Genomic DNA, 27,973 nt, shown 5'->3' with positions numbered 1-27,973 from the left:
TATTATTGCTACATTAATCTGATTTGATGTAGCAAAAATACAAATTTAATTCACATGCGCCAACACGGGTTGATAATAGATTCTACAGCAACGCATGCCTCAATGTCAATCAAAATTGTATACATTGTTTTTTTGTTTTTTTATTGAAACTATATTGCAATTTGTTCTACAATCCTCCAACTGTGAATATAAAACCCAGCTGTGACATTGGCCTACTGTACAGCCACACATTTCATATGACTGTCCTCTGGGAAATGGTGTTACAATGCTTATTTACCAGACACTGTTATCCAAAGCCACTTAGAGAACTGTCAACATTGACCATATATTGAAATACCAGGTACCCTGTCCTGCTGTTGTACATTTTAGCATGGCTTCTATTCAGTACATGGCCCATGCAAGAAATATACACTTTGTTTTTAATACAGCACCTCTGTCTGTCTCTTTCTATGTTGTGATGGGGGGGGCTTTGAATTCAGCCGGTACGTCACTGTCCAGTTTACTGATGACCTTATAGATGGCTTTCTTCCAGGATGGGTCTGAGTCTCTGGCCAGGGAGATGGAGATGTAAAACTCCTGTAGTGTGATCTCAGCCACTTCAAGGAACCTGTCAGGGACCTGTAGATTAAAGGCACAACCTGTAAGATATATGTAAATGGTCAATCTGCAATTCAAACAAAGCCGTCACCATTTTGGTAAAAAAAACCGGGTGTGGAGAAATGTAACCACTCGAATGTATAGACGGAGCTATAGATGCAAAGAATGGCCATCTGAGTCACAGCTCATATGGAAATCAGTCAATTGTAATGCATTCATTAGGCCCTAATCTATGGATTTTCACATGACTGGGAATACAGATATGCATCTGTTGGTCACTGATACCTTAACAAAAATATTGTGGGCGTGGATCAGAAAACCAATCAGTATCCGGTGTGACCATTTCCTTCGCATAGAGTTGATCAGGCTGTTGATTGTGGCCCGTGGAACGTTGTCCCACTCCTCTTCAATGGCTGTGCGAAGTTTCTGGATATTGGCGTAAACTGGAACACGCTGGTCGTACACATCGATCCAGAGCATCCCAAACATGCTCAATGGGTGACATGTCTGAGTATACAGGCCATGAAAGAACTGGGACATTTTCAGCCTCCAGGAATTGTGTAACAGATCCTTCTGACATAGTACATTATAATGCTGAAACATGAGGTGATGTCGGGCAGATGAATGGCACTTCAATGGGCCTCAGGATCACGTCACGGTATCTGTGTGCATTCATAGTTGCCATCGACAAAATGCAATTGTGTTTGTTGTCCGTAGCTTATGCCTGCCCCGTAGCATAACCCCACCGCCAGCATGAGGCACTCTGTTCACAACATTGACATCAGCAAACCGCTCACCCACATGACGCCATACACTCTGTCTGCCGTCTGCCCGGTACAGTTGAAACTGGGATTCATCCATGAACAGCACACTTCTCCAGCGTACCAATTGCCATCGTCGGTTACGACGCCAAACTGCAGTTAGGTCAAGACCCTGGTGAGGACGAAAAGCACCTAGATGAGCTTCCCTGAGACGTTTCTGACATTTTCTACAGAAATTCTTTGGTTGCGCAATCCCACTCTTTCATCAGCTGTCCAGGTGGCTGGTCTCAGACGTTCCCGCAGGTGAAGAAGCTGGATGTGGAGGTGTTTGGTTGGCGTGGTTACACGTGGTCTGCGTTAGGCCGTTTTGGACGTACTGCCAAATCCTCTAAAATGACATTGGAGGCAACTTATGGTAGAGAAAGGAACATTCAATTCTCTGGCAACTGCTCTGGTGGATATTCCTGCAGTCTGCATGCCAATTGCACGCTCCTTCAACTTGAGACATATGTGGCATTGTGTTGTGTAATACAACTGCACATTTTAGAATGGTCTTTTATTGTCCCCAGCACAAAGTACACCTGTGTAATGATCATGCTGTTTAATCAGCTTCTTGATATGCCACACCGTTCAGGTGGATGGATTATCTTGGCAAAGGAGATAAGCTTTTTGTGCGTATGGAACATTTCTGGTATATTTTATTTCCGCTCAGTAAACATGGGACCAACACTTTACATGTTGCGTTTATATTGTTCAGTGTACAGTCGTGGCCAAAAGTTTTGAGAATGACACAAATATTAATTTTCACAAAGTCTGCTGCCTCAGTTTGTATGATGGCAATTTGCATATACTCCAGAATGTTATGAAGAGTGATCAGATGAATTGCAAAGTCCCTCTTTGCCATGCAAATGAACTGAATCACCCAAAAAACATTTCCACTGCATTTCCGCCCTACCACAAAAGGACCAGCTGACATCATGTCAGTGATTCTCTCGTTAACACAGGTGTGAGTGTTGACGAGGACAAGGCTGGAGATCACTCTGTCCTGCTGATTGAGTTCGAATAACATACTGGAAGCTTCAAAAGGAGGGTGGTGCTTGGAATCATTGTTTTTCCTCTGTCAACCATGGTTACCTGCAAGGAACCACATGCTGTCATCATTGCTTTGCACAGAAAGGGCTTCACAGGCAAGAATATTGCTGCCAGTAAGATTGCACCTAAATCAACCATTTATCGGATCATCAAGAACTTCAAGGAGAGCGGTTCAATTGTTGTGAAGAAGGCTTCAGGGCGCCCAAGAAAGTCCAGCAAGTGCCAGGACCGTTTCCTAAAGCTGATTCAGCTGCGGGATCGGGGCACCACCAGTACAGAGCTTGCTCAGGAATGGCAGCAGGCAGGTGTGGGTGCATCTGCACGCACAGTGAGGTGAAGACTTTTGCAGGATGGCCTGGTGTCAAGAAGGGCAGCAAAGAAGCCACTTCTCTCCAGGAAAAACATCAGGGACAGACTGATATTCTGCAAAAGGTAGAGGGATTGGACTGCTGAAGACTGGGGTAAAGTCATTTTCTCTGATGAATCCCCTTTCCGATTGTTTGGGGCATCCGGAAAAAAGCTTGTCCGGAGAAGACAAGGTGAGCGCTACCATCAGTCCTCTGTCATGCCAACAGTAAAGCATCCTGAGACCATTCATGTGTGGGGTTGCTTCTCAGCCAAGGGAGTGGGCTCACTCACAATTTTGCCTAAGAACACAGCCATGAATAAAGAATGGTACCAACACATCCTCCGAGAGCAACTTCTCCCAACCATCCAGGAACAGTTTGGTGACTAACAATACCTTTTCCAGCATGATGGAGCACCTTGCCATAAGGCAAAAGTGATAACTAAGTGGCTCGGGGAACAAAACATTGATATTTTGGGTCCATGGCCAGGAAACTCCCCAGACCTTAATCCCATTGAGAATTTGTGGTCAATCCTTAAGAAGCGGGTGGACAAACAAAAACCCACAAATTCTGACAAACTCCAAGCATTGATTATGCAAGAATGGGCGGCCATCAGTCAGGATGTGGCCCAGAAGTTAATTGACAGCATGCCAGGGCAGATTGCAGAGGTCTTGAAAAAGAAGGGTCAACACTGCAAATATTGACTCTTTGCATCAACTTCATGTAATTGTCAATAAAAGCCTTTGACACTTATGAAATGCTTGTAATTATACTTCAGTATTCCATAGTAACATCTGACAAAAATATCTAAAGACATTGAAGCAGAAAACTTTTGGCCACGACTGTAGTTTGAGTTTTATAAAAACATTTATATTTCGATTTTATATTATTTAGTTTAAGTTTTGGTGTCAGAGAAAGTAGTGGATTTGTTCCCTGTTAGCTAGTGATACATAGTGATGCACAAGCTAAGTCTGTTTGAAACATCACAATCTCCTGGAAGCATTTACCCTCTGGATTCTCAAGCTTGAAAACCAAAGAAAAAAGTTTGAAAACCCCTTTGATTTTTGTCCCCCCCAAAAAATGACAAAAACTGAACATATTCATGTCGGTTTTTATTTTTGGTTGTTTTTTTAAAGATAATAGTTTTACTTTTTCAAACAAGTTTCTTTAATTATTTTATTTCAGTTTATGAAATAGTTTTTTTAAGGATTATTTTTAGTTTCAGTTTTAGTTTACTATACTAACCTTGGTAACATAGCACATTTTCTGATACACAAAGTCATTCTGTCACCTGGCTGGCAGATGTGTTGATGGTAAGTTTTACGTGCTTTTAATGCCAAAACATATGGATTTTTCAACCGCAGGAAATCTTTCTGTGGATTCTTTTGAACTGTCAGTATTTTCTTTGTAGTGTCATTTGTAGTCGTTTTGTAAAGTTGTTTGTAATGTCGTTTTGGCAAGATCACAATGCTTGGGTAAGTAAGCAGGCCGGTAGCAGGCTGGTTTGAATCCAGGTCCAGGGAAAGAAGTCAGATGAATTGGCAACAGGTTTAAAATCTCCTGCCGTTGTTCCCTTGAACAAGGCATTTAAACCTCAAAAATAGTTCTAGGAGTATTGCACTGCAGTTGACCCTGTGATCCAGCCAAAATGTGAGTTGTGTGGTGTCCGGGGGGAGCAGAGTAGAATAAACAGTTGATTCTGTTGATGGATGAATAAAAATCATATTCTATTCTCCATTATGACATCAGACAGAATAACAAAACATCAAATGTAATCAATTCCACCCCTCTGAACTAACAGGTTTTATCTGTCTGGCCTATTAACCTTTGGCCCATTTTAAAGTGTTTTGTTTGTTTTCAACTCACCATACTTTAATTGATCTTTGTAGACATGTACAGATTTAAAGCTTAAAAAAAAATATATATATATTCTGTGCTTAGACCCCCATTAACATATCTGTTGTGCATGCTGACCACCCATAAACAATGTATTGTGCATACCATCTTATCTTTGGATCAGATTGACTGTACAGGAATCCAACTGAACACAATGGAGACGTAAGGATGAAGGGATGTCTTTAAAAATACATGAGAGAGATGAAGTCATGAGCAGCACAATGAAATCAAACCGTGTGAATCCACTTTAGCGAAACAGAATGTAGGCTCGTGAGATCAGGATGGTCATATGATTTTTAATGAATACAGAGATTTACAGTACCTGAAAGTCATTGGCCTTGTTGTAATGCATGTTGAGGGCTCTGAAGAGCTCCGAGTCTCTCCTCACTGCTACATCCCTCACACTGTTAACCCCTTCCACTCGGGCCTGACGGGCAAACTTCTCCATCTGAATATAGTAGAACTCTCTGAAGTTACTGAACCATTTAATCAGCTGGGACATGATGCAGCGAGTGAGCTGTATGGGAACACACACAAAAAATAAATAAATTGGGTAAGTACATTCTAAGTTATTTTAAAATGAGTGATAGTTATGTCTGGGTTATTTCACTTTGTATGATGTAGGTTTAATTTAGTTGCTTTTAGTATGTGTGAGAATTTGGTTCATCCCACTTTTTCTGCTTTCTTTGTAAATATGTCAATAAATCATGTATAAACTATTTTGAATAAAACAAATTGCCCACAGTTATGTGTGTAGTGATTGTTTTCAATGAGGGGATTCTATCTCAACATTTCAGGTATTCACTCTACCAGTACTGGTAACAGCATAGTAAAGGTCATTCATTAAAATCTGTATAATTCTCTGGATATATAACACGCCATTTATAACAAATTTAAATCTGTATACACTATATATACAAAAGCATGTGGACACCCCTTCAAATTAGTGGATTTGTTTATTTCAACCACACCCGTAGCTGACGGGTGTATAAAATCGTGCACGTAGCCATGCAATCTCCATAGACAAACATTGGCAGTAGAATGGCCTTACTGAAGAGCTCAGGGACTTTCAACGTGGCACTGTCATAGGATGCCACCTTTCTAAAAATGTCAGTTGGTCAAATTTCTGCCCTGCTAGAGCTGCCCCAGTCAACGTTAAGTGCTGTTATTGTGAAGTGGAAACGTCTAGGAGCAACAACGGATCAGCCGCGAAGTGGTAGGCCCCACATATGCTCACAGAACGGGACCGCCGAGTGCTGAAGCATGTTGCGCATAAAAATTGTCTGTCCTCGGTTGCAACACTCACTAACGAGTTCCAAACTCCCTCGAAGCACCGTTAGCACAAAAACTGTTCGTCGGGAGCTTCATGAAATGGGTTTCCATGGCCGAGCAGCCTCACACAAGCTTAAGATCACAATCCGCAATGCCAAGCGTCGGTTGGAGTGGTGTAAAGCTTACCGCCATTGGACTCTGGAGCAGTGAAAACGCGTTCTCTCTCGAGTGATGAGTCACGCTTCACCATCTGGCAGTCCGACGGGCGAATCTGGGTTTGACGGATGCCACGAGAACGCTACCTGCCACAATGTATAGGGCCAACTGTAAAATTTGGTGGAGGAGGAATAATGGTTTGGGGCTGTTTTTCATGGTTCGTGCTGGGCCCATTAGTTCCAATGGAGGGAAATCTTAACGCTACAGCATACAATGACATTCTAGACGAATCTGTGCTTCCAACTTTGTGGCAACAGTTTGAGGAAGGCCCTTTCAGCATGGAAATGCCTCCGTGCACAAAGCGAGGTCCATGCAGAAATGGTTTGTTGAGATCGATGTGGAAGAACTTGACTGGCCTGCACAGAGCCATGACCTCAACCCCATTGAACACCTTTTGGGATGAATTGGAACGCCGACTGCGAGCCAGACCTATGTTCCAACATCTAGTGGAAGGCCTAAGAAGAGTGGAGGCTGTTATAGCAGCAAAGGGGGGGCCAACTCCATATTAATGCCACATGCTTTTGGCCATGTAGTGTATTTCATTACCTGGACATCGGAGAAAAAGGTTGTGAGCACGTTAGAGCTAGGGTAGCGAGTATAGAAGAACATCAACTTGGCTTTCTTCAGGTGGTGTGTGGTCAGACCCTCCTACAGGTCAGGTTATGGAGCTAACAAATTTAGATGTTGTGTGGTCAGACCCACCTACCAGTCAAAAGTTTGGACACACCTACTCATTCCAGGGTTTTTCTTTATTTTTTATTATTTTCTACATTGTAGAATAATACTATGAAATAACACATATGGAATCATGTAGTAACCAAAAAGTGTTAAACAAATCAAAATATATTTTATATTTGAGATTCTTCAAAGTAGCCACCCTTTGCCTTGATGACAGCTTTGCACACTTTTGGCATTCTCTCATCCAGCTTCACCTGGAATGCTTTTCCAACAGTCTAGAAGGAGTTCCCACATATGCTGAGCACTTGTTGGCTGCTTTTCCTTCACTCTGCGGTCCAACTCATCCGAAACCATCTCAATTGGGTTGAGGTCGGGTGATTGTGGAGGCCAGGTCATCTGATGCAGCACTCCATCACTCTCCTTCTTGGTCAAATAGCCCTTACACAGTCTGGAGGTGTGTTGGGGTCATTGTCCTGTTGACAAATGATAATCCCACTAAGCGCAAACCAGATGGGATGGCGTATCACTGCAGAATGCTGTTGTAGCAATGCTGGTTAAGTGTGCCTTGAATTCTAAATTAATCACTGACAGTGTCACCAGCAAAGCAGCCCCACACCACCTCCTCCATGCTTTACGGGGGAACCACACATGCAGAGATCATCCGTTCACCTACTCACAAAGACACGGTTGGAACCAAAAATCTCCAATTTGGACTCATCAGACCAAAGGACAGATTTCCACCAGTCTATTATCCATTGCTCATGTTTCTTGGTCCAAGCAAGTCTCTTCTTCTTGGTGTTCTTTAGTAGTGGTTTCTTTGCAGTAATTCGACCATGAAGGCCTGATTTCACACAGTCTCCTCTGAACAGTTGATGTTGAGATGTGTCTGTTACTTGAACTCTGTGAAGCATTTATTTGGGCTGCAATCTGAGGTGCAGTTTTATTTTTTTTACCTTTATTTAACTAAGCAAGTCAGTTAAGAACAAATTCTTATTTTCAATGATGGCCTTTCAATGAACGACAGATTTGTACCTTGTCAGCTCGGGGATTCGAACTTGTAACCTTCCGGTTACTAGTCCAATGCTCTAACCACTAGGCTACCCTGCCGCCCCAGTTCTATTAATGTATAATCTGCAGCAGAGGTAACTCTGGGTCTTCCTTTCCTGTGGCGGTCCTCATGAGAGCTAGTTTCATCATAGCGCTTGATGGTTTTTTGCGACTGCAATTGAAGAAACTTTCAAAGTTCTTGACATTTTCTGGATTGACTGACCTTCATGTCTTAAAGTAATGATGGACTGTCATTTCTCTTGGCTTATTTGAGCTGTTTGTGCCCTAAAATGGACTTGGTATTTTACCAAATAGGGCTGTCTTCTGTATACCACCCCTACCTTGTCACAACACAACTAATTGGCTCAAATGCATTAAGAAGGAAAGAAATTCCACAAATGTACTTTTTAACAAGGCACACCTGTTAATTGAAATGCATTCCAGGTGACTACCTCATGAAGCTGGTTGAGAGAATGCCAAGAGTGTGCAAAGCTGTCATCAAGGCAAAGGGTGGCTACTTTGAAGAATCTCAAAAAAAAGATTTGTTTAACACTTTTTTTGGTTACTATATGATTCCAATGTAGAAAATAGTAAAAAAGAAAGAAAAACCCTGGAATGAGTAGGTGTGTCCAAACTTTTGACTGGTGCTGTATATTCAGGTTATGGAGCTTAACACATTCAGATGGTGTGTGGTCAGACCCTCCTACAGATCAGGTTATGAAGCTTAACACATTCAGATGGTGTGTGGTCAGACCCTCCTACAGATCAGGTTATGAAGCTTAACACATTCAGATGGTGTGTGGTCAGACCCTCCTACAGATCAGGTTATGAAGCTAACACATTGAAATGGTGTGTGGTCAGACCCTCCTACAGATCAGGTTATGGAGCTAACACATTGAAATGGTGTGTGGTCAGACCCTCCTACAGATCAGGTTATGGAGCTAACACATTCAGATGGTGTGTGGTCAGACCCTCCTACAGATCAGGTTATGAAGCTTAACACATTCAGATGGTGTGTGGTCAGACCCTCCTACAGATCAGGTTATGAAGCTAACACATTGAAATGGTGTGTGGTCAGACCCTCCTACAGATCAGGTTATGGAGCTAACACATTCAGATGGTGTGTGGTCAGACCCTCCTACAGATCAGGTTATGAAGCTAACACATTGAAATGGTGTGTGGTCAGACCCTCCTACAGATCAGGTTATGGAGCTAACACATTGAAATGGTGTGTGGTCAGACCCTCCTACAGATCAGGTTATGAAGCTTAACAGATACACTACTCAAGTCATTCATACATCAGAATAATATGAATGGGAGAAAATACATAGTATTCCTAAAGAAAATCATGTCGTCTACTCTGTTTTCACATGTCAACAGGTTTCGCTATGTTGCTACACTTTTACTTCAATATTTATACCGTTGAAAACAAGCTTCTGTTCCTGAATCCTGACAATTATTTTCAAAGACAGATATTATTTTACATCAATGTTTTTCTCTGTCCTGCAACTATTAGACTACACTCAGATAGTAGAAGCAATTTCCTTTCGAAGTAGAGATCACAAGATCAAAGGGTATATTCTCCTTGAAGTGCATCCTACCACAGCTACTAATGCTCCCCCAAGCCTCATAGATATTGTTCTCCTGGAAAGAGAAAACTGAATTGATTTTTGTTTATAGACTATCCATGTGGGCAGAGGAAGGTTATTATGAGACACTTAGCGAAACCTCAAAGAAAGGCAATCTTTCTTAGGCACAGTATTGTGGATATGAGTCATCATACCTGAAGCCAATTGCCTCACTAAAGAAAGCCAACCAAAGAATCTATCATTTGGTGGAAATGAAAAATACAGATCATCATGGATGACCACAACATATTACAGATTGACTGACTGACTAATATTACAGATTCACTAAATCAATGAAAAGTATATAGTAGTATTCTATAGTAAAATATCGGTGCAGAGCCGTGGTGTCGTGGTAACACTCCCTGGCACGTCGCAAATACTTTTTACACCACCGGAGACCAGTGGTGTAAAAATACTTTAAAGTACTACTTAAGTATCTGTACTTGACTTTACTATTTATATTTTTAGCAACTTTTACTTTACTACATTCCTAAAGAAAATAATATCCTTTTTACTCTACATTTTCCCTGACAGCCAAAAGTATTCGTTAAATTTTGAATGCTTAGCAGGACAGGAAAATGGTCTAATTCACCCACTTATCAAGAGAACATCCCTGGTCATTACTACTGCCTCTGATCTGGTAGACTCACTAAACAGAGAACATCCCTGGTCATCCCTACTGCCTCTGATCTGGAGGACTCATTAAACAGAGAACATCCCTGGTCATCACTACTGCCTCTGATCTGGCAGACTCACTAAACAGAGAACATCCCTGGTCATCACTACTGCCTCTGATCTGGTGGACTCACTAAACAGAGAACATCCCTGGTCATCCCTACTGCCTCTGATCTGGAGGACTCACTAAACAGAGAACGTCCCTACTGCCTCTGATCTGGAGGACTCACTAAACAGAGAACATCCCTGGTCATCACTACTGCCTCTGATCTGGTGGACTCACTAAACAGAGAACATCCCTGGTCATCCCTACTGCCTATGATCTGGCGGACTTGCTAAACACAAATGCATCTTTTGTAAATTATGTTTGAGTGTTGTAGTGCCCATTGCTATCCGTACATTTTAAAAACAAAACAAATGGTGCCGTCTGTTTTGCTTAATAAAAGTAACTTGAAATTATTTATACTTTTGATATTTAGAACCAAATACTTTTAGACTTTTACTCAAGTAGTATTTTACTGGGTGACTTCCACTTTTACTTGAGTAACTTTCTATTAAAGGTATCTATAATTTTTACTCAAATATGACAATTGGATACTTTTTTCCACCACTGCCGGAGACAAGGGTTCTGTTTCTCCTACTTGCCTGTGTCTCCCCATCTCATTTCCTTACTGTCTGAATAATGTGGTAAAACACCAAAATGTTATAAAAAATAAATACTATTTTCAAAGGATACATTCAGCACATATGAGGTCCTCTTCACCATACTCTGAAAGCTACCATACTCCATCTTAACGTGAGGGAGACAGGAACTGTCCAGAAGCACATTATGCCCTGTGGCTATGGGGTGGTGAACCTGTGGACTCCTGGGTGGCCTGGAGGTCACCTTGGACTTCACTTTGACCGGATCCCACAATAAGTCAACCCTCTCTGGGGTAGGTAGACCCGTGGTAGTAGGTGCACACTGGAGCCCTCCGAAGGTATCATGATGGAAGCTGTTGTGTTTCAGGTTATCCAGTAGTTGGTGGTCTTCCTGTAGATCAGTGGGGTGGTTGTATAGGAGTGAGGGCTGATGGAAATGGAGAGGCCTTTTCACTGTTAGGTTTAGAGAACATGGGCGAGTCATTGAAGCAGGCTTTTGAACCACCAGAGATAGAGCCTCGGTTTGAATCTCTGGTAGTTGTTGGGCCATACCACTCTTGGAACATGGGGGGAGTCGTGACATGCTGTCTACATGGGTGGATGATGACGCTGGCTCGTGAGAGCTGAGGAACATGGTCTCGTCGTCTGTTTCCACCATTCCCCCATCCTTGATGTGTAGCTGTGGTGACTTGAATAATGTATGTGATATGTTTTTGAAAATCGAGTCAACGCTTGAGTTCACGGCTCTGGAGAGCTCATACTTGAGAATATCTGCTAGGAGTTTGTCTTCTTTGTCTGGGTTTGAGTGGATGTAGTCAGTTAGCTTGTGATTCTTCCACCCCAGATGACCTCTATCTAAAGGCCCTCCATTGTTAAACTCACTGTAAGGGTCCATAAACACCTCTGTCTCCGGGTATCCTTTGTTCCAAGTACTTTGGTGGTCGTCCTCCATCACACCTGTTGAAAACGTCCCATCACTGACGTCCTCCTGAGACTCAGTCTGATACTCGTAGATCTGGATGAACCTGGCCTGGAGTTGACCCAGAAGCCTCTGCATGGTTTGAAGCTGCTTCTTCAGGTTATGGCCTTCGTCCGTACTCTTCCCGCTAGCGCCCCCCGTCGTCAGGAGGTCCTGGTGCTGCGACACCCTCTGTTTCCTTTTGTTCTCTTGTTTGTTTTCCATTGTCTCACTCTGAAGGTTACTGGTAGGAGTGGTCTCTCCATCTGTACAATGAACACTGGGACTGGGAGGAGAGACTGCTATGCCTCTGATGATGTTCTCCACTCTGGCACGCTTCGCCTGGCGTCTATCCCCCAGCTCCAGGGTCCAGTCCTGGTTCGACCCGGCTCCATTGGGGCTGGCCCCGGTGGATGCCTGGCTGGCTGGAGACAGAGGCTCAATGGTGGTGCTGCTGCTCTTGGAAGAAGTGCTGCTGTGATGATCCACCAGTCTAGGGCTCGTCAAGGCAGAGAAGGAAATATGAGCATCGGGGTGGTAATATGCAGCAGAGCTCTCCTGGAGGATCTGTTCACTCTCAATGGTTTTCTGTAGGAGCATAGAGATAAGGGATCCTCCGCTTGAGCGAGAGGAGGATGGAGGGGTGGACGAGTTGTATGTGTTGTCGTGTAGAAAGTAGGGAGGATGCTCTGCTCTGTCCTCTGGGTAGGTGCTGCTGGGGAAATGATGCATGCTGTGGTCCAGAAGGCTTGGGTTCATGCTTCATGCAAAATAAAGACAAATGTAGTTTATCTTAACAAACGGTTTTAGAAATTAGACACAGTTCTACTGAAATCTTAAAGGAAAACAATATTGTTCATGGAAAACCAACAATACGGCAAAATGTAAAGTTATTTCCCCCAGAAAACAACATATTTTTTTTTATAATAAAACTATATTTAGCAGATCTGCTATAGTATTTATTAATAAATCAATAATTTTGCAATTGGTAATACCTATTAAATACTGTATTTTGTCCGTAAACAGCAGTTTGAAAGTTATACGTTTTGTGAAGTCAAATCTACCAGACAACAATAGCTGTATTCATAGTGTGCAACTCGTAGAATATTACTCACATTTTAACTCAAAACTATGTGGACATAATGTCAATGCTAGAAAGAGAATATGCATCCTGTAAAGAAGCACAATTTAAATGTCTTTATTTTTAGATAAAATCTGTTGACCGATAAGACTGGAACTAGCACTACTTTTATAAGTGACGAGATGTTCTAATGTACCGTTGTTAGCAACAGACACGTTTTAAGACCCAAATGACGACAACCTGCTATTCATTTGATGAAATCCAATCACACTATTTATTTTTAATAAAAAATAAAAAATATATATATTTGAGCTATTACTTTCAAAAAATCATTATCGTTGTTTAGAATATTGTTACAGCCTATTGTCTACATTTCACCTGTCTTATTTCCTAAGATCCCACAGACACAAACAAGGAAAGGATGTCTGCCTACCTGTTGCTCGGAGTGAAGATAGCTGTCCAGAAAAGAGAGAAGAATTGATGCTTGCCACAGGAGAGGAGGGTTATTATAACAGGCAATACTGTATTTCATACAACCCAATAAATCCACACAAGGAGGGGGCGTGCCACCTTATAATAATTAGCAACCTCATGATCAATTAGCTCATACCATCAGCCTCTGTGGGAACGAAATCACAGACAAAACCTTTCCTCATTTTGTTTTGCACAATATCACACCGCATGTTTTTGAATGGCGCAGGTTTATTATTTAGCCTTTTATTTCCATACATTGATCACTAAAATACGATTGAATTCATGAGTTTCTTCAATAATTCTAATAGGATGTGTCATGTTTAATATTTTAGACAACAAAACGCAGCCTGAAGTTAAGACTGTAGGAGTGCAGGCAGGCCTAACAGGAATGAGCTACTTCCCCTATCATTAAAACGACATTGGTTTGTCCCTAATCGCTTTCCGTCGGCGCAGAGTCTTGACGACAGCTTCTACTTAGAGACCTTCGTTACCACTCCCTCGGTCGGTTTGCCACCACGGTAGAAGCTATGTTATCGCATTCCCGATGTCTTTCCCGGACACTTGGGCGTTCTCTGTCTGCGTTAAGTCAGGTAGGAGAGAAATACCGATTACATTTCCCGTGTACCGAATCTTTGTGTTCGGCAAAACTTTTTTGAACGCCATAGCTAGCAGGGAACAGGCCTCACCCGAACCCAAGGACATAATGACAACCCGTCCTACTACTACTGTCTAACTAAGGAAATGGCTTGTTTTTCCCCTCAATACGTTATGAAATATAAGTCTTTCGATATGCGTAGTTAGTAGGAATATCACCAAAACCATTAACTTAGCTAGCTAAATGATTTAAAGACCAATCGGACTGTCACAGCTGGATAAATCGGTTAAACTAACTTAGTTAGCTAGCTAGCATTATGGTATTCTTTTTTTTTTTTTTCTTACTGGGATTTGCATGTTGGCTTTACCTGAATAGCTAGCTAAGTATCTTGTTATCTAACCTGCTAGCTAGCAAGGTGTCGAGCCTAACTACCATAAGATTACTAGCTAACTAGTTAGTTAGTTGTCCTCTACTGCTCTATAATCCATGGTGGGTTCCACATTAACAGGCGTGAGTTGTCATGTATGCAACATTTAATACCGCACATGGCTCGGTAGTAACTCGCTGTACACATTTTAGGATTGTCAAGACACACTTGAGCCACACTTCTCATGCATATATGCTGCAGTGTTATTCCCCAGCTAGCAGTTAGTTTGTCGTATATTTTCCAGCTGACCTCTGTTTGAAACTTGCGCCAGAAATAGCCCGTGTCATGTCAGGCATGAAGGTGTCGTGTGTGAAGCTCATCTGTTATTAGCTGAGGAACGCTAAACTCGGTTCTATTATATCAAGGGAGACGTCGGTGGTTTTATTCGATACTTTAAACAATTACAAATGTAATAAACTTGTATGCATTTCAGCACCCCGCGGAAGGTGCAGCATTTGTAAAGGACAAACAGGTACTGGTAAGCGTTTTCAGAATTGATATTTGTACAAGTATCGACTGATGGTATCTCAATGTTGTAGCTAGCAAATCACACGACGGGTTATCGATATAAGATCATGTAGTTGAGCGTTCCTCAGCTGTCTCTGCATCCCCACTTTCACTACACCAAGTTACGATACTTTGCCACCATGGCCTTTTTTGCCTTTACCTCCCTTATCTCACCTCATTTGCTCACATTGTATATAGACTTATTTTTCTTCTGTATTATTGACTGTATGTTTGTTTTACTCCATGTGTAACTCTGTGTTGTTGTGTGTGTCAAACTGCTTTGCTTTATCTTGGCCAGGTAGCAATTGTAAATGAGAACTTGTTCTCAACTTGCCTACCTGGTTAAATAAAGGTGAAATAAATAAATAAATAAAAATCTGCTGTACCAAAACGTCAGGCTGTTACCATGGTTACGCCATGACATCAGTCTGAAAGAAGTCCCTGTAAAAAAAATACAAACCGATTCAATACATATTCAATAAGGCAGAATGTTGAATAAAATGATAATTACAATTACTTTACCGGTTGTACATGCTGGGTGGGGGGGGGACTGCGTTTGAGGAACCCTGGTCTAGAGGACTAGTAGTCAGTAGACCTAATTGTATCAACTTTTATTAGGTAATGGGGTTTAACATGAAAACCATTGACAAAAAAAAATATATATATATAAATAAGGAAAACGAGAAAGGGGCAAAACGGAAGGGGGGGGTAACGTGTATCTAAGGTGACGGAGGGGGGGGGGGGTAACGTGTATCTATGGTGACGGGGGGGGGGGGGGGGTAACGTGTATCTAAGGTGACGGAAGGGGGGGGGTGTGTGTAACGTGTATCTAATGGTGACGGAAGGGGGGGGTAACGTGTATCTATGGTGACGGAAGGGGGGGGTAACGTGTATCTAATGGTGACGGAAGGGGGGGGGGGTGTAACGTGTATCTAATGGTGACGGAAGGGGGGGGGGGGGTGTGTAACGTGTATCTAATGGTGACGGAAGGGGGGGGGTAACGTGTATCTAATGGTGACGGAAGGGGGGGGGTAACGTGTATCTAATGGTGACGGAAGGGGGGGGGTAACGTGTATCTAATGGTGACGGAAGGGGGGGGGGTAACGTGTATCTATGGTGACGGAAGGGGGGGGGTAACGTGTATCTATGGTGACGGAAGGGGGGGGTAACGTGTATCTATGGTGACGGAAGGGGGGGGGGGTAACGTGTATCTAATGGTGACGGAAGGGGGGGGTAACGTGTATCGATGGTGACGGAAGGGGGGGGGGGTAACGTGTATCTATGGTGACGGAAGGGGGGGGGGGTAACGTGTATCTAAGGTGACGGAAGGGGGGGGGGGTAACGTGTATCTAAGGTGACGGAAGGGGGGGGGGGTAACGTGTATCTATAGGTGACGGAAGGGGGGGGGTAACGTGTATCTAAGGTGACGGAAGGGGGGGGGGTAACGTGTATCTATGGTGACGGAAGGGGGGGGTAACGTGTATCAATGGTGACGGAAGGGGGGGGTAACGTGTGTGTCAAGGGGGGGTAACGTGTATCTAAGGGGGGGGGGAAACGTGTATCTAAGGTGACGGAAGGGGGGGTAACGTGTATCTATGGTGACGGAAGGGGGGGGGTAACGTGTATCAATGGTGACGGAAGGGGGGGGGGGGGGGTAACGTGTATCTATGGTGACGGAAGGGGGGGGGGGGGTAACGTGTATCTATGATGACGGAAGGGGGGGGGTAACGTGTATCTATGATGACGGAAGGGGGGGGGGGGGTAACGTGTATCTATGATGACGGAAGGGGGGGGTAACGTGTATCTAAGGTGACGGAAGGGGGGGTGCGTGTGTCAAGGGGGGTAACGTGTGTGTCAAGGGGGGGGGTAACGTCTGTGTCAAGGGGGGGGGGGGGGTAACGTGTATCTAAGGTGACGGAAGGGGGGGTAACGTCTGTGTCAAGGGGGGGTAACGTGTATCTAAGGTGACGGAAGGGGGGGTAACGTGGGGGGGGGGTAACGTGTGTGTCAAGGGGGGGGTGAAACGTGTTTCAAAGGAGCTCCCGAGTGGCTCAGCGTTCTAATGAACTGCATCTCAGTGCTCGAGGCGTCACTACAGACCCTGGTTAGTTTCCAGGCTGTATCACAACCGGCTGTGATTGGGAGTACCATAGGGCGGTGCACAATTGGCTCAGCGTCGTTAGAGTTTGGCCTGGGGGGGGGGGGGGCGTCAAGGCGACTCAATCACTGTGTCAGTTCTGTGGCATTAAACTCCAGCTGTGCTGTTGGAAGGTGTCTGGATTCAGGAACACGTCGTGGCCAGATGTTTTGTCTCGTTATGCTGAGATGCAGAGTGACCATGAAAGTAGGGGTGTTTTCAGTTACGACAGAACTGTGCGCACCGTTAAATTCAATGGAAACGGTACTGTACTGAACATTCTGTTGATTAAAAAGCTGTGATTATGGTGTCCAAGAGGTCTATTGTGTATGGTGTGCTCCACGGGTTATCCGATTTCACTCACACCCATATAGATCAGCCCACACCTCACCCACCAAAATGTCCCTGAAAGACTGTTGGAAGAATGGTGCGCACCGTTTTCGGGGAAACGTTTTGTTTCGGTACAAACCATTAAGCAACGTAGCAAACACTGAACTGAACGCACCCCAGTGCTTCATTTTTGTGTTTTTGAACTTTTTCCCCTTTGACTTCAAAGCTATTTGTTTGAATCATAGAGATTTAATCTAATCACACCTTTGCCTCAACTGCTACAAATGCAAAAGCTCCCTTAATGCAAGCATGCATATTGAATGAAGATGTAGGCCGAATTGATTCTGAAGCAGCCCAGCAAAGAATTCAATTGAAAGGATATTTATCTTCTTCCCTTTCCCGTTTCTTTTCAGGGGAATAATGTGCTGGCTGGAAGGACTGATTCAGGTGAGTGGGCCTCTCTCTTCCTCCTCTGTCTGTAGGGTTGAGCACTACACGGTCCTGTTCATTAAGGCACGCCGTAACAAAACCATTTGCAATGGAAAACAAAAACACACTTTCCTCATTGGACAAGTCCATGTAAGCCCTTCCCTGTTTCAATCTGTTTTGTTCCGTTGTATGCCTGATGAACACAGCCCACCCAGGACTAATGTAAGATCAGGGGCCTTTGTTCCTCGTAATAAATCTGAATAAACATGCTCTGTATGGATGGTGAATCATGGCTCAGAAGACTGTAATACCCATGAAGTATCAAAGAGTACTGGAGGGCCTGTGAGTGGTTAAATATGCCCCATCATCAAGGAGCTGTTTATGTATTCTCCCGGCCCAGGGTTCTCAAGAAGACTGACTCAACACTGGCAGCCATGGTTATCACTGTTAATAATTATAATCATCATATCCCTTCCTCTCTCTCCCCCCTCTTTCTTCCCTTCTCTGTCTCTCGGTCTGTCTTCGTTTTATCTCCTTGAAGGCCTATCCGCTGGCAGCAGGCTTCTCTACAGGAACAGTCAGTCGTAAGTGTCCTCTCTGTCCTGGGTTTTTGTCAGTATGTTTTGCCTCAGGCTGACAAACAAAAATCTGAATATGTCCAATGTCTGCTACAGAATACTTTTCAGTCTTTTAGTGTGTGTTGCTCTAGTTTTAAGCCACTTGTTTTACAACGGGCTACTTTATAGCCTGCTACATAATGACATGTTTTTTCTTCTGTGTTTAGTAGATCTGAATCTCTGTCATCAGTTGGTGTCTTCCACGTCAGATACTTCAAGACGTCTTCAGCACACAGTACGTATTCAAACCCCTGTCTCGTCTGCCTCTGGGACCTGTGTATTTAAACACGGCCTTGTATTAAATAACATCTCACTCTGACATCTTTGTTTTTTTCGATCAGGGGATGGAGTTGTCACCGTCAACACTCCTCCGTTCTCCGAGTCGATCACAGAAGGGGACGTCAGGTGGGAGAAAGGTCTGTGTCCTGGATTGTTTGTGTGGAGCCGGCTTTGGTTTAGTATGTCGTTCCCAGGAAGGTTTTGTGCAGGACAGTAATACCTTCCTTTGGCCTTTTCCAGCTGTTGGAGATTCAGTGAAAGAGGATGAGGTGGTGTGTGAGATCGAGACTGACAAGGTACTGTAAATACTAAGAAGTCACACATTGGAATGGAATACAAAATATAGCCTTGACCTATGTGTTTAAAAACATTTTGTGGAATGAAGAAATGGCGTTGATGATCAGATATTTAGAAAAGGCGAGCTGTCAAATGCTGAGTTTGTCATTTCAGTAACTGTTTTGATAAGAATACGGTGTTCTCTCAGACCTCGCTGCAGGTGCCGTCTCCGGCGGCCGGTGTGATCACGGAGCTGCTTGTGCCAGATGGAGGGAGGGTGGAGGCCGGGAATCCCCTCTTCAAACTCAAAAAAGGAGGTACGCTCTTCCTCTTTCCTCTCATCTAACTGATCCTTTGATCTTCATAGTACCATTCATATCAGGAGTTGATCTGAAAATCACACAATCATGATGTCAATGTCTCTTCTACTCTGGTCAGCTGCAGCAGCCGCTTCTGTCCCAGCAGCAGAGGCCCCTGCAGCAGCCGCTCCTCCAACCCCAGCTGCCATCCCTGTCGCCATGCCCGCAGTGCCTCCCGTGCCAGCACAAGCAGCCCAATCCAAACCTGGTACGTCAGCTGTTATAAACTGTTATAAAAGTGCATTTAGATTCATGTTAACTTTAGTAGAATTATAAAAAAAATATATATATATATTTAAGCGGGGTTCTGACAATTTATTTTATCATTATAAGCTTTTTTTGCAATAAAGTGTGTCTTATGCTCTTTGTAGTTTCTGCAGTCAAGCCCAGCGCAGCAGCAGCAGAACCAGCAGCAGCAGCCCATGGGGCCAGGACAGAGAGCAGAGTAAGACCTCTCCACACTAGGCCAGCTTCACGCCAGCTTCACGCCAGCACTCCCATACTGACAGAACAAGATGAAATAGCAGGGGAAAAGCCTTCGGCTAGTTTCGAACCAAGAGAAGTGGTCTTGCTGTGATTTATTGAGAAACCAAACAATTGTCTTATTATTCGTCCAGGTCAAGATGAATCGTATGAGGCTGAGGATCGCCCAGAGGCTGAAAGAGGCTCAGCAGACCTGTGCCATGCTCACCACCTTTAACGAGATAGACATGAGGTACTAGACAATACAACTTTATTTGTCCTCTATGGTCTAGTGGTTTCAGGACTACAGCAGGTGCAAACATGCACAAATAGACACTTCATAAATGGCCTGTTTACTCTTGGAAATGTTGTTGTCCCCCAAATGACCACCCAGCAGGAAGCTCCATGAAGATGGTTTCCTGACGCGACACACACCCTCACCTTTAATGCTTGTTGTCTCCCATCCCTCACCTTTAATGCTTGTTGTCTCCCATCCCTCACCTTTAATGCTTGTTCTCTCCCATCCCTCACCTTTAATGCTTGTTCTCTCCCATCCCTCACCTTTAATGCTTGTTGTCTCCCATCCCTCACCTTTAATGCTTGTTCTCTCCCATCCCGCCGCAGCAACATCCAGGAGATGAGGAAGCTCCATAAAGATGCTTTCCTGAAACGACACAACATCAAGCTGGGCTTCATGTCAGCCTTCGTTAAGGCTTCAGCACACGCTCTGATGGACCAGCCTTCTGTCAATGGAGGTAAGACCCTCTACCCCCACAGACTAACCCTCTACCCCCACAGACTAACCCTCTACCCCCACAGACTAACCCTCTACCCCCACAGACTAACCCTCTACCCCCACAGACTAACCCCACAGACTAACCCTCTACCCCACAGACTAACCCCACAGACTAACCCTCTACCCCCACAGACTAACCCCACAGACGAACCCTCTACCCCCACAGACGAACCCTCTACCCCCACAGACGAACCCTCTACCCCCACAGACGAACCCTCTACCCCCACAGACGAACCCTCTACCCCCACAGACGAACCCTCTACCCCCACAGACGAACCCTCTACCCCCACAAGACTACCCCCACAAGACTACCCCCACAAGACTACCCCCACAAGACTACCCCCACAAGACTACCCCCACAAGACTACCCCCACAAGACTACCCCCACAAGACTACCCCCACAAGACTACCCCCACAAGACTAACCCTCTACCCCCACAGACTAACCCTCTACCCCCACAGACTAACCCTCTACCCCCACAGACTAACCCTCTACCCCCACAGACTAACCCTCTACCCCCACAGACTAACCCTATCTCTGTTGGAGATAAGACTCTCTACAGACTCCCACTTCTCTCTCTCAAATTCCATGAACTTTCCCCAAACTCCCTGGTTCTCCAGAAATCCCAGTTGGAAGATTCCTGGAATCAGGATAGAGTAAGCAGGAAAACCAGGATTTCTTGAAGACCAGGGAGTTTTGATAGTTAGTTACCAGAACCCCACAGTGACATGTTAAAGTCAACAGGCTTTTGATTTAGTTATATGGTATTCTGTTACTGGGAGGAATCTCATGTACCAATTTATAATTACTTAGTAGTCTCAAACTGAATTTCTTTACCAGAATCCCCAAAATGGATGAAATGAAACAGAAATGGCATTGAGGTTAAAATGTGAGGATGATTTCAGTCTCTTTCCGTCCCCAGTGATTGATGATACAACCAAAGAGATAGTTTACAGGGATTATGTCGACATCAGTGTTGCTGTGGCAACTCCCAAGGTAAGGCACCGAGGACACGTGACCTATACATTCTGTTCTCTTATTCATTTCATCATTTTTAGAACTGCCCCTTATTGTCCTGGTTCTGAGCTGTTGGAGGGAGACGGGATTGAGACGGGATTGAGACGGGAGGGAGACGGGCTGGAGACGGGGAGGGAGACGGGCTGGAGACGGGGAGGGAGACGGGCTGGAGACGGGGAGGGAGACGGGCTGGAGACGGGGAGGGAGACGGGCTGGAGACGGGGAGGGAGACGGGCTGGAGACGGGGAGGGAGACGGGCTGGAGACGGGGAGGGAGACGGGCTGGAGACGGGGAGGGAGACGGGCTGGAGACGGGGAGGGAGACGGGCTGGAGACGGGAGGGAGGCTGGGAGACGGGAGGGAGGCTGGGAGACGGGAGGGAGGCTGGGAGACGGGAGGGAGGGAGGGAGACGGGAGGGAGGGAGGGAGACGGGAGGGAGACGGGAGGGAGGTTGGACCAAATCTATACATTAAATAGTGGTCATTTTATTAGTGGATTGATCATGGGCTAGAGATCCTTGTACAGTAGGATTTTGTGTTTGTGTTCTTTGTTGTGTGTCGGTGGTTTCTTCTGTGTGTTGGGTCAAAATTCTATAAAAATGTAACCGGAAAGGTCTGGGTTTCTTGCTTTGTGTGTGTGTGTGTGTGTGTGTGGGGTCTCATCTGCTCCTCTTCACCAGGGACTGGTTGTTCCGGTTATTCGTAATGTAGAGACCATGAACTTCGCTGACATTGAGAAAACCATCAACGGTCTGGGAGAGAAGGTACTGTACAAGGCTTTGAGTGGGATGAATGTCACTGTTGTAGACATACCATCCAACAGTCTGAGATTCTGTCACCACATCAATATGACGAACGGCGCCCAGGAGCTCTTCGAACAGGAGATCAAAGAAGAACAAGTTGAATAACGACAGGACTGTCTCCTGTGTGTTTCGTCCAGGCTCGTAATAATTTGCTGGCTGTGGAGGACATGGACGGAGGGACCTTCACCATCAGTAACGGAGGAGTGTTTGGTTCCATGTTCGGCACGCCCATCATCAACCCACCCCAGTCTGCCATCCTGGGCATGCACGGTATCTTCGACAGGCCTGTGGCCATCGGCGGCAAGGTGGGTCACACCCGCAGTACATGCGCTTCTCTGTATGTCAACACATTCAATTCATCTCCATCCAGAAGTTTAATTGGACATTATTTGCCGCAAATCTATGAATGCATGTTGTCATGCCAACAAAGTTATATTTTCTAAAATCTAGATACTATATGTAAGTTTCAACCTCAGTCAGTTATTTTATCATGATTTTATTATGACTAAATGACAGCGGCGCGGTCGGTTCTGTGTGCTAGCTACTAGTTGTTCTCATCTTGTTTCTCTCCATCAGGTGGAGATCCGGCCCATGATGTACGTGGCTCTGACATACGACCATCGGCTGGTCGACGGCAGAGAGGCCGTCACCTTCCTGCGTAAGATCAAGTCAGTGGTGGAAGACCCCCGTGTTCTACTGCTCGACATGTGATCCCCAACCTCCCATCACTACAGCAGGGCCACGTTCAGTACACAGTACTGTTGCCTAACATTACAGAGGGATATGCTATAACGCAGAATCAGAGTTAGCCAGCTAACTTTGATCAACAACCAGAAATAACTGATTGTTGATCTGGTTCATTAAGAAAGCTCAACTTAGAATTGCGTTTTTGGTTGTTGGGTCATTTTTGACCATGCTCAATTCAAGGTTATCTTTCCCCCCCCAAAAAATGTTAAAGTTATTTCCAAATATTTAGGCAAGTTATCTGGCTCTCGTTGACCCTGCTTTGTAGTATACCCCTCAGACAGCAGTGTCGTGAATAGAGCGGACTTGATTCCTTCTTATACCCTCGAGAGGGATGTTTCAACATAATGCTCTAAAACGTTGTGCCCTGCTGAACGCACCCCAAAGCTATTTAAACATCACTCAGCCTCTGTATAAAACCAACCCATCCCTCCCCCCCAAAAAAACACAAGCGACAGCCAAATCTTATGTACTGCTTTTGGAGAGAGAGAACAAGACAAAACAGCTATATGGGAATCACGCAAAGAAAGAATTTAATGTTGAGATGATTCACTTTATTATTGGGTGGTATTATTATTGGGTGGTATCATTCTGCAGGTTTTGCTCAGATGGACATGTCAGATTGATTCAACAGTTGGTCAACATCATACGGTGTTACCACTGGCTCTCTGACGAACCTACCAGGTCTGATCTCTCACAATATTATACTGACTCTCTGACGAACCTACCAGGTCTGATCTGTCTCAATATTAGACTGACTCTCTGAACCTACCAGGTCTGATCCGTCTCAATATTAGACTCTCTGAACCTACCAGGTCTGATCCGTCTCAATATTAGACTCTCTGAACCTACCAGGTCTGATCCGTCTCAATATTAGACTCTCTGAACCTACCAGGTCTGATCCGTCTCAATATTAGACTCTCTGAACCTACCAGGTCTGATCCGTCTCAATATTAGACTCTCTGAACCTACCAGGTCTGATCCGTCTCAATATTAGACTCTCTGAACCTACCAGGTCTGATCCGTCTCAATATTAGACTCTCTGAACCTACCAGGTCTGATCCGTCTCAATATTAGACTCTCTGAACCTACCAGGTCTGATCCGTCTCAATATTAGACTCTCTGAACCTACCAGGTCTGATCCGTCTCAATATTAGACTCTCTGATGAACCTACCAGGTCTGATCCGTCTCAATTTTAGACTGACTCTCTGAACCTACCAGGTCTGATCCGTCTCAATATTAGACTGACTCTCTGATGAACCTACCAGGTCTGATCCGTCTCAATATTAGACTGACTCTCTGAGACCTACCAGGTCTGATCCGTCTCAATATTAGACTGACTCTCTGATGAACCTACCAGGTCTGATCCGTCTCAATATTAGACTGACTCTCTGATGAACCTACCAGGTCTGATCCGTCTCAATATTAGACTCTCTGATGAACCTACCAGGTCTGATCCGTCTCAATATTAGACTGACTCTCTGAACCTACCAGGTCTGATCCGTCTCAATATTAGACTGACTCTCTGATGAACCTACCAGGTCTGATCCGTCTCAATATTAGACTGACTCTCTGAACCTACCAGGTCTGATCCGTCTCAATATTAGACTCTCTGAACCTACCAGGTCTGATCCGTCTCAATATTAGACTCTCTGAACCTACCAGGTCTGATCCGTCTCAATATTAGACTCTCTGATGAACCTACCAGGTCTGATCCGTCTCAATATTAGACTGACTCTCTGAACCTACCAGGTCTGATCCGTCTCAATATTAGACTGACTCTCTGACGAACCTACCAGGTCTGATCCGTCTCAATATTAGACTCTCTGAACCTACCAGGTCTGATCCGTCTCAATATTAGACTGACTCTCTGATGAACCTACCAGGTCTGATCCGTCTCAATATTAGACTGACTCTCTGAACCTACCAGGTCTGATCCGTCTCAATATTAGACTGACTCTCTGATGAACCTACCAGGTCTGATCCGTCTCAATATTAGACTGACTCTCTGATGAACCTACCAGGTCTGATCCGTCTCAATATTAGACTCTCTGAACCTACCAGGTCTGATCTGTCTCAATATTAGACTGACTCTCTGATGAACCTACCAGGTCTGATCCGTCTCAATATTAGACTGACTCTCTGAACCTACCAGGTCTGATCCGTCTCAATATTAGACTGACTCTCTGAACCTACCAGGTCTGATCCGTCTCAATATTAGACTGACTCTCTGATGAACCTACCAGGTCTGATCCGTCTCAATATTAGACTGACTCTCTGAACCTACCAGGTCTGATCCGTCTCAATATTAGACTGACTCTCTGATGAACCTACCAGGTCTGATCCGTCTCAATATTAGACTGACTCTCTGAGGAACCTACCAGGTCTGATCCGTCTCAATATTAGACTCTCTGAACCTACCAGGTCTGATCTGTCTCAATATTAGACTGACTCTCTGATGAACCTACCAGGTCTGATCCGTCTCAATATTAGACTAACTCTCTGATGAACCTACCAGGTCTGATCTGTCTCAATATTAGACTCTCTGATGAACCTACCAGGTCTGATCCGTCTCAATATTAGACTGACTCTCTGAACCTACCAGGTCTGATCCGTCTCAATATTAGACTGACTCTCTGAACCTACCAGGTCTGATCCGTCTCAATATTAGACTGACTCTCTGATGAACCTACCAGGTCTGATCCGTCTCAATATTAGAACTGTACGTTCAAAGCACTTGCATTGCTTTCTGGAAGGAACCTGGAAGTCATCATTTCATTGGCCAGTGTACTGTACCATGTGTATCCAGTACACACGACTAATAGAAGTGAACTTGAAAAAAGAAACGAACACATGTATTTTTCTTCAAAGCATCATGAATTTTGTGTGTACCTTTTTTTTTTTTTAACACCGACATTTTCATTGAGCTGTACATGTAATCTATCCATGCTAGAGATTTAAAGGTAATACATGTTTTTATAACGCTACCCTAAAGAAGTGCTCAGTCGGACAAGATGAAGTCCATTCTGAAGCTCCTGTGCTGTGTTGACTGGCCCATGTCCTGGTTCTGTGTTTTGACAGAGCTATTCATGGGGGATACAGAAGCCTGTCTCCCCTGTATGTCTAGTCTCTTGGCTTCCCACTGTTGCAGTAAAGTTGGCTAATTTTGGGGTGACTGTCCACTGAGCAGCGTTGGAAGTGATTGGAATCTCATGGAAACTGCCACACACATTGGATGCGTCCATAATGGCATCATATATAGTGCCCTACAAAAGTAGGGCACTATATACGGATTAGGGTGCCATTTTAGATACAGACATCGTCTTTGAGCTTTTGGTAGAGAAGGGGAATAACCACTGTTCCGTCGTCTCTCTAGATGTACGTCTGTCTGTCCATGAGAAGGTACCGTGCTATAGAACACCCGGACGCTAGTTTTGTTCAGGACTTAAACAACGTCGTTTTGGGAGTAGTTTTCAAGAAGCACAATTTAGCAGCATGCACAATATATTTGTCATGATAAACTCCTTATTGAACCCACCCAGGTAAAGAGATGTCTTTCTGTGCTGTATACAATGCTTCGTAACTGTTTAAAACAACTATTGTAGGTAGTAATGCTTAATAACGCCACGTAATATAGCATTTATAATGGATTAGTAAATAGTTTATTCATCATTACTCCATAAGATGTTTAATATAGGTCATTTATAAACCATTTAGTTAAGTATTTTTTGCTTGTCCTCATCTAAAGTGTGGGTTATTTATATTATATAAATATGTATTGTTTTGTGAGGGTGGAGACTTTGCAAACCCGGAACTCCCAGAACTAAATCTACCCCACTGACAAAACGATGCAAAGTTTCCGTTGTGGGTTAATTGAGAGAAGACTGCTCTAAGGCATGACTGCAAACCACACTTTGCTTTTGGTAGAAGGGTCACTGCCAAGAAACGCTAATGTTCAAATCAACCTCGGTGTTGTGGGCTTATTGTTTTAACCGTTGATAAAGTTCGAGGGGACATTTTGAGACCCTTAAAGGAGCATCAGGTACTTCTGGAATGTCTACCAATGACATGTCCATCTTTTTGGTGAGAGATTACACTGATCCCTCAAAACATTTTATAAAGTATAAATAGCCAACTTTTAGATTAGGCCATGCAAAAATACTTGACTAATAATTAGTAGACGGTTAAGAAGGACTTATATTAAACATCTTAGGAAACATTATTAAATACTTAGTTCTTTTATAAATGTGTGAATAACTAGGTTACTAACATTTTTACAAATGTGAGTAATGATGAATAAATGATTTACTAATCCATTATAAAATGCTTTTATGCAGAGTTATTATAAAGTGCCACCCAACATTAAAACATCTTAGTTTAATTTACATTGTCTTGGTTTTTTTTATCCTTCCCCTCTCTGAGCCTATCTACTGACTGTGCTTACCATTTACAACCACTGTTATCATCTTGAAGAATAATCTGGCTTTAAATGGCCATGTACTGTTATTTTTATTGTATTTGTATTTATTAAGGATCTCCATTTTTAGTTCCTGCCAAAAGCAGCAGCTACTCTTCCTGAGGTCCAGCAGAATTAAGGCAGTTTATACAATTGTAAAAACATTACAATACATTGACAGATTTCACAACACACTGTGTGCCCTCAGGCCCCTACTCCACCACTACCACATATCTATCTAATCTCCACCCGGCACAGCCAGAAGAGGACTGGCCACTCCTCAGAGCCTGGTTCCTTTCTAGGTTTCTTCCTATGTAGGTTCTTGCCTTTCTAGGGAGTTTTTCCTATCCACCGTTCTTTTACATCTGCCTTGCC

At 44.1% G+C, this 27,973-nt stretch overlaps 2 protein-coding genes across 20 annotated transcripts; one reads left to right on the top strand and one right to left on the bottom strand.

The window, feature by feature from the left end:
- Positions 1–447: 447 nt before the first annotated feature.
- On the bottom strand, positions 448–12,568 carry LOC106608298 (prospero homeobox protein 2). The gene is made up of 4 exons (XM_014206165.3): positions 10,946–12,568; positions 6,728–6,829; positions 5,016–5,210; positions 448–618 (listed from the first exon to the last, which is right to left on the bottom strand). Exons 1-4 carry the CDS (start codon positions 12,566–12,568, stop codon positions 448–450), a joined length of 2,091 nt encoding a protein of 696 aa, XP_014061640.2.
- A 1,237-nt stretch (positions 12,569–13,805) lies between these two features.
- On the top strand, positions 13,806–27,523 carry LOC106608299 (dihydrolipoyllysine-residue succinyltransferase component of 2-oxoglutarate dehydrogenase complex, mitochondrial). 19 transcript variants are annotated; one of them, XM_014206167.3, is made up of 15 exons: positions 13,806–13,954; positions 17,774–17,807; positions 18,331–18,373; positions 18,577–18,641; positions 18,748–18,822; positions 18,926–18,981; positions 19,170–19,278; positions 19,400–19,528; positions 19,692–19,765; positions 19,938–20,035; positions 20,407–20,537; positions 21,501–21,574; positions 22,275–22,358; positions 22,535–22,702; positions 22,974–27,523. In XM_014206167.3, the coding sequence occupies exons 1-15, from the start codon at positions 13,892–13,894 to the stop codon at positions 23,106–23,108; spliced, it is 1,338 nt and encodes a 445-aa protein (XP_014061642.1). In that variant the 5' UTR covers positions 13,806–13,891; the 3' UTR covers positions 23,109–27,523. The 19 variants fall into 19 exon arrangements, 6 of the variants coding, with proteins under 6 accessions (XP_014061642.1, XP_014061643.1, XP_014061641.1 ...); XM_014206168.3 differs by having other exon boundaries at positions 18,574–18,641; positions 19,406–19,528; XM_014206166.3 differs by having other exon boundaries at positions 18,574–18,641.
- The last annotated feature ends 450 nt before the right edge of the window (positions 27,524–27,973 follow it).

Source organism: Salmo salar, chromosome 06, assembly GCF_965601325.2.
Source record: "Salmo salar chromosome 06, fSalSal1, whole genome shotgun sequence".
Lineage (NCBI taxonomy): Eukaryota > Metazoa > Chordata > Actinopteri > Salmoniformes > Salmonidae > Salmo > Salmo salar.
Note: the sequence above shows the minus strand (reverse complement) of the source record. Positions and strands in the feature narration are given on the sequence as shown.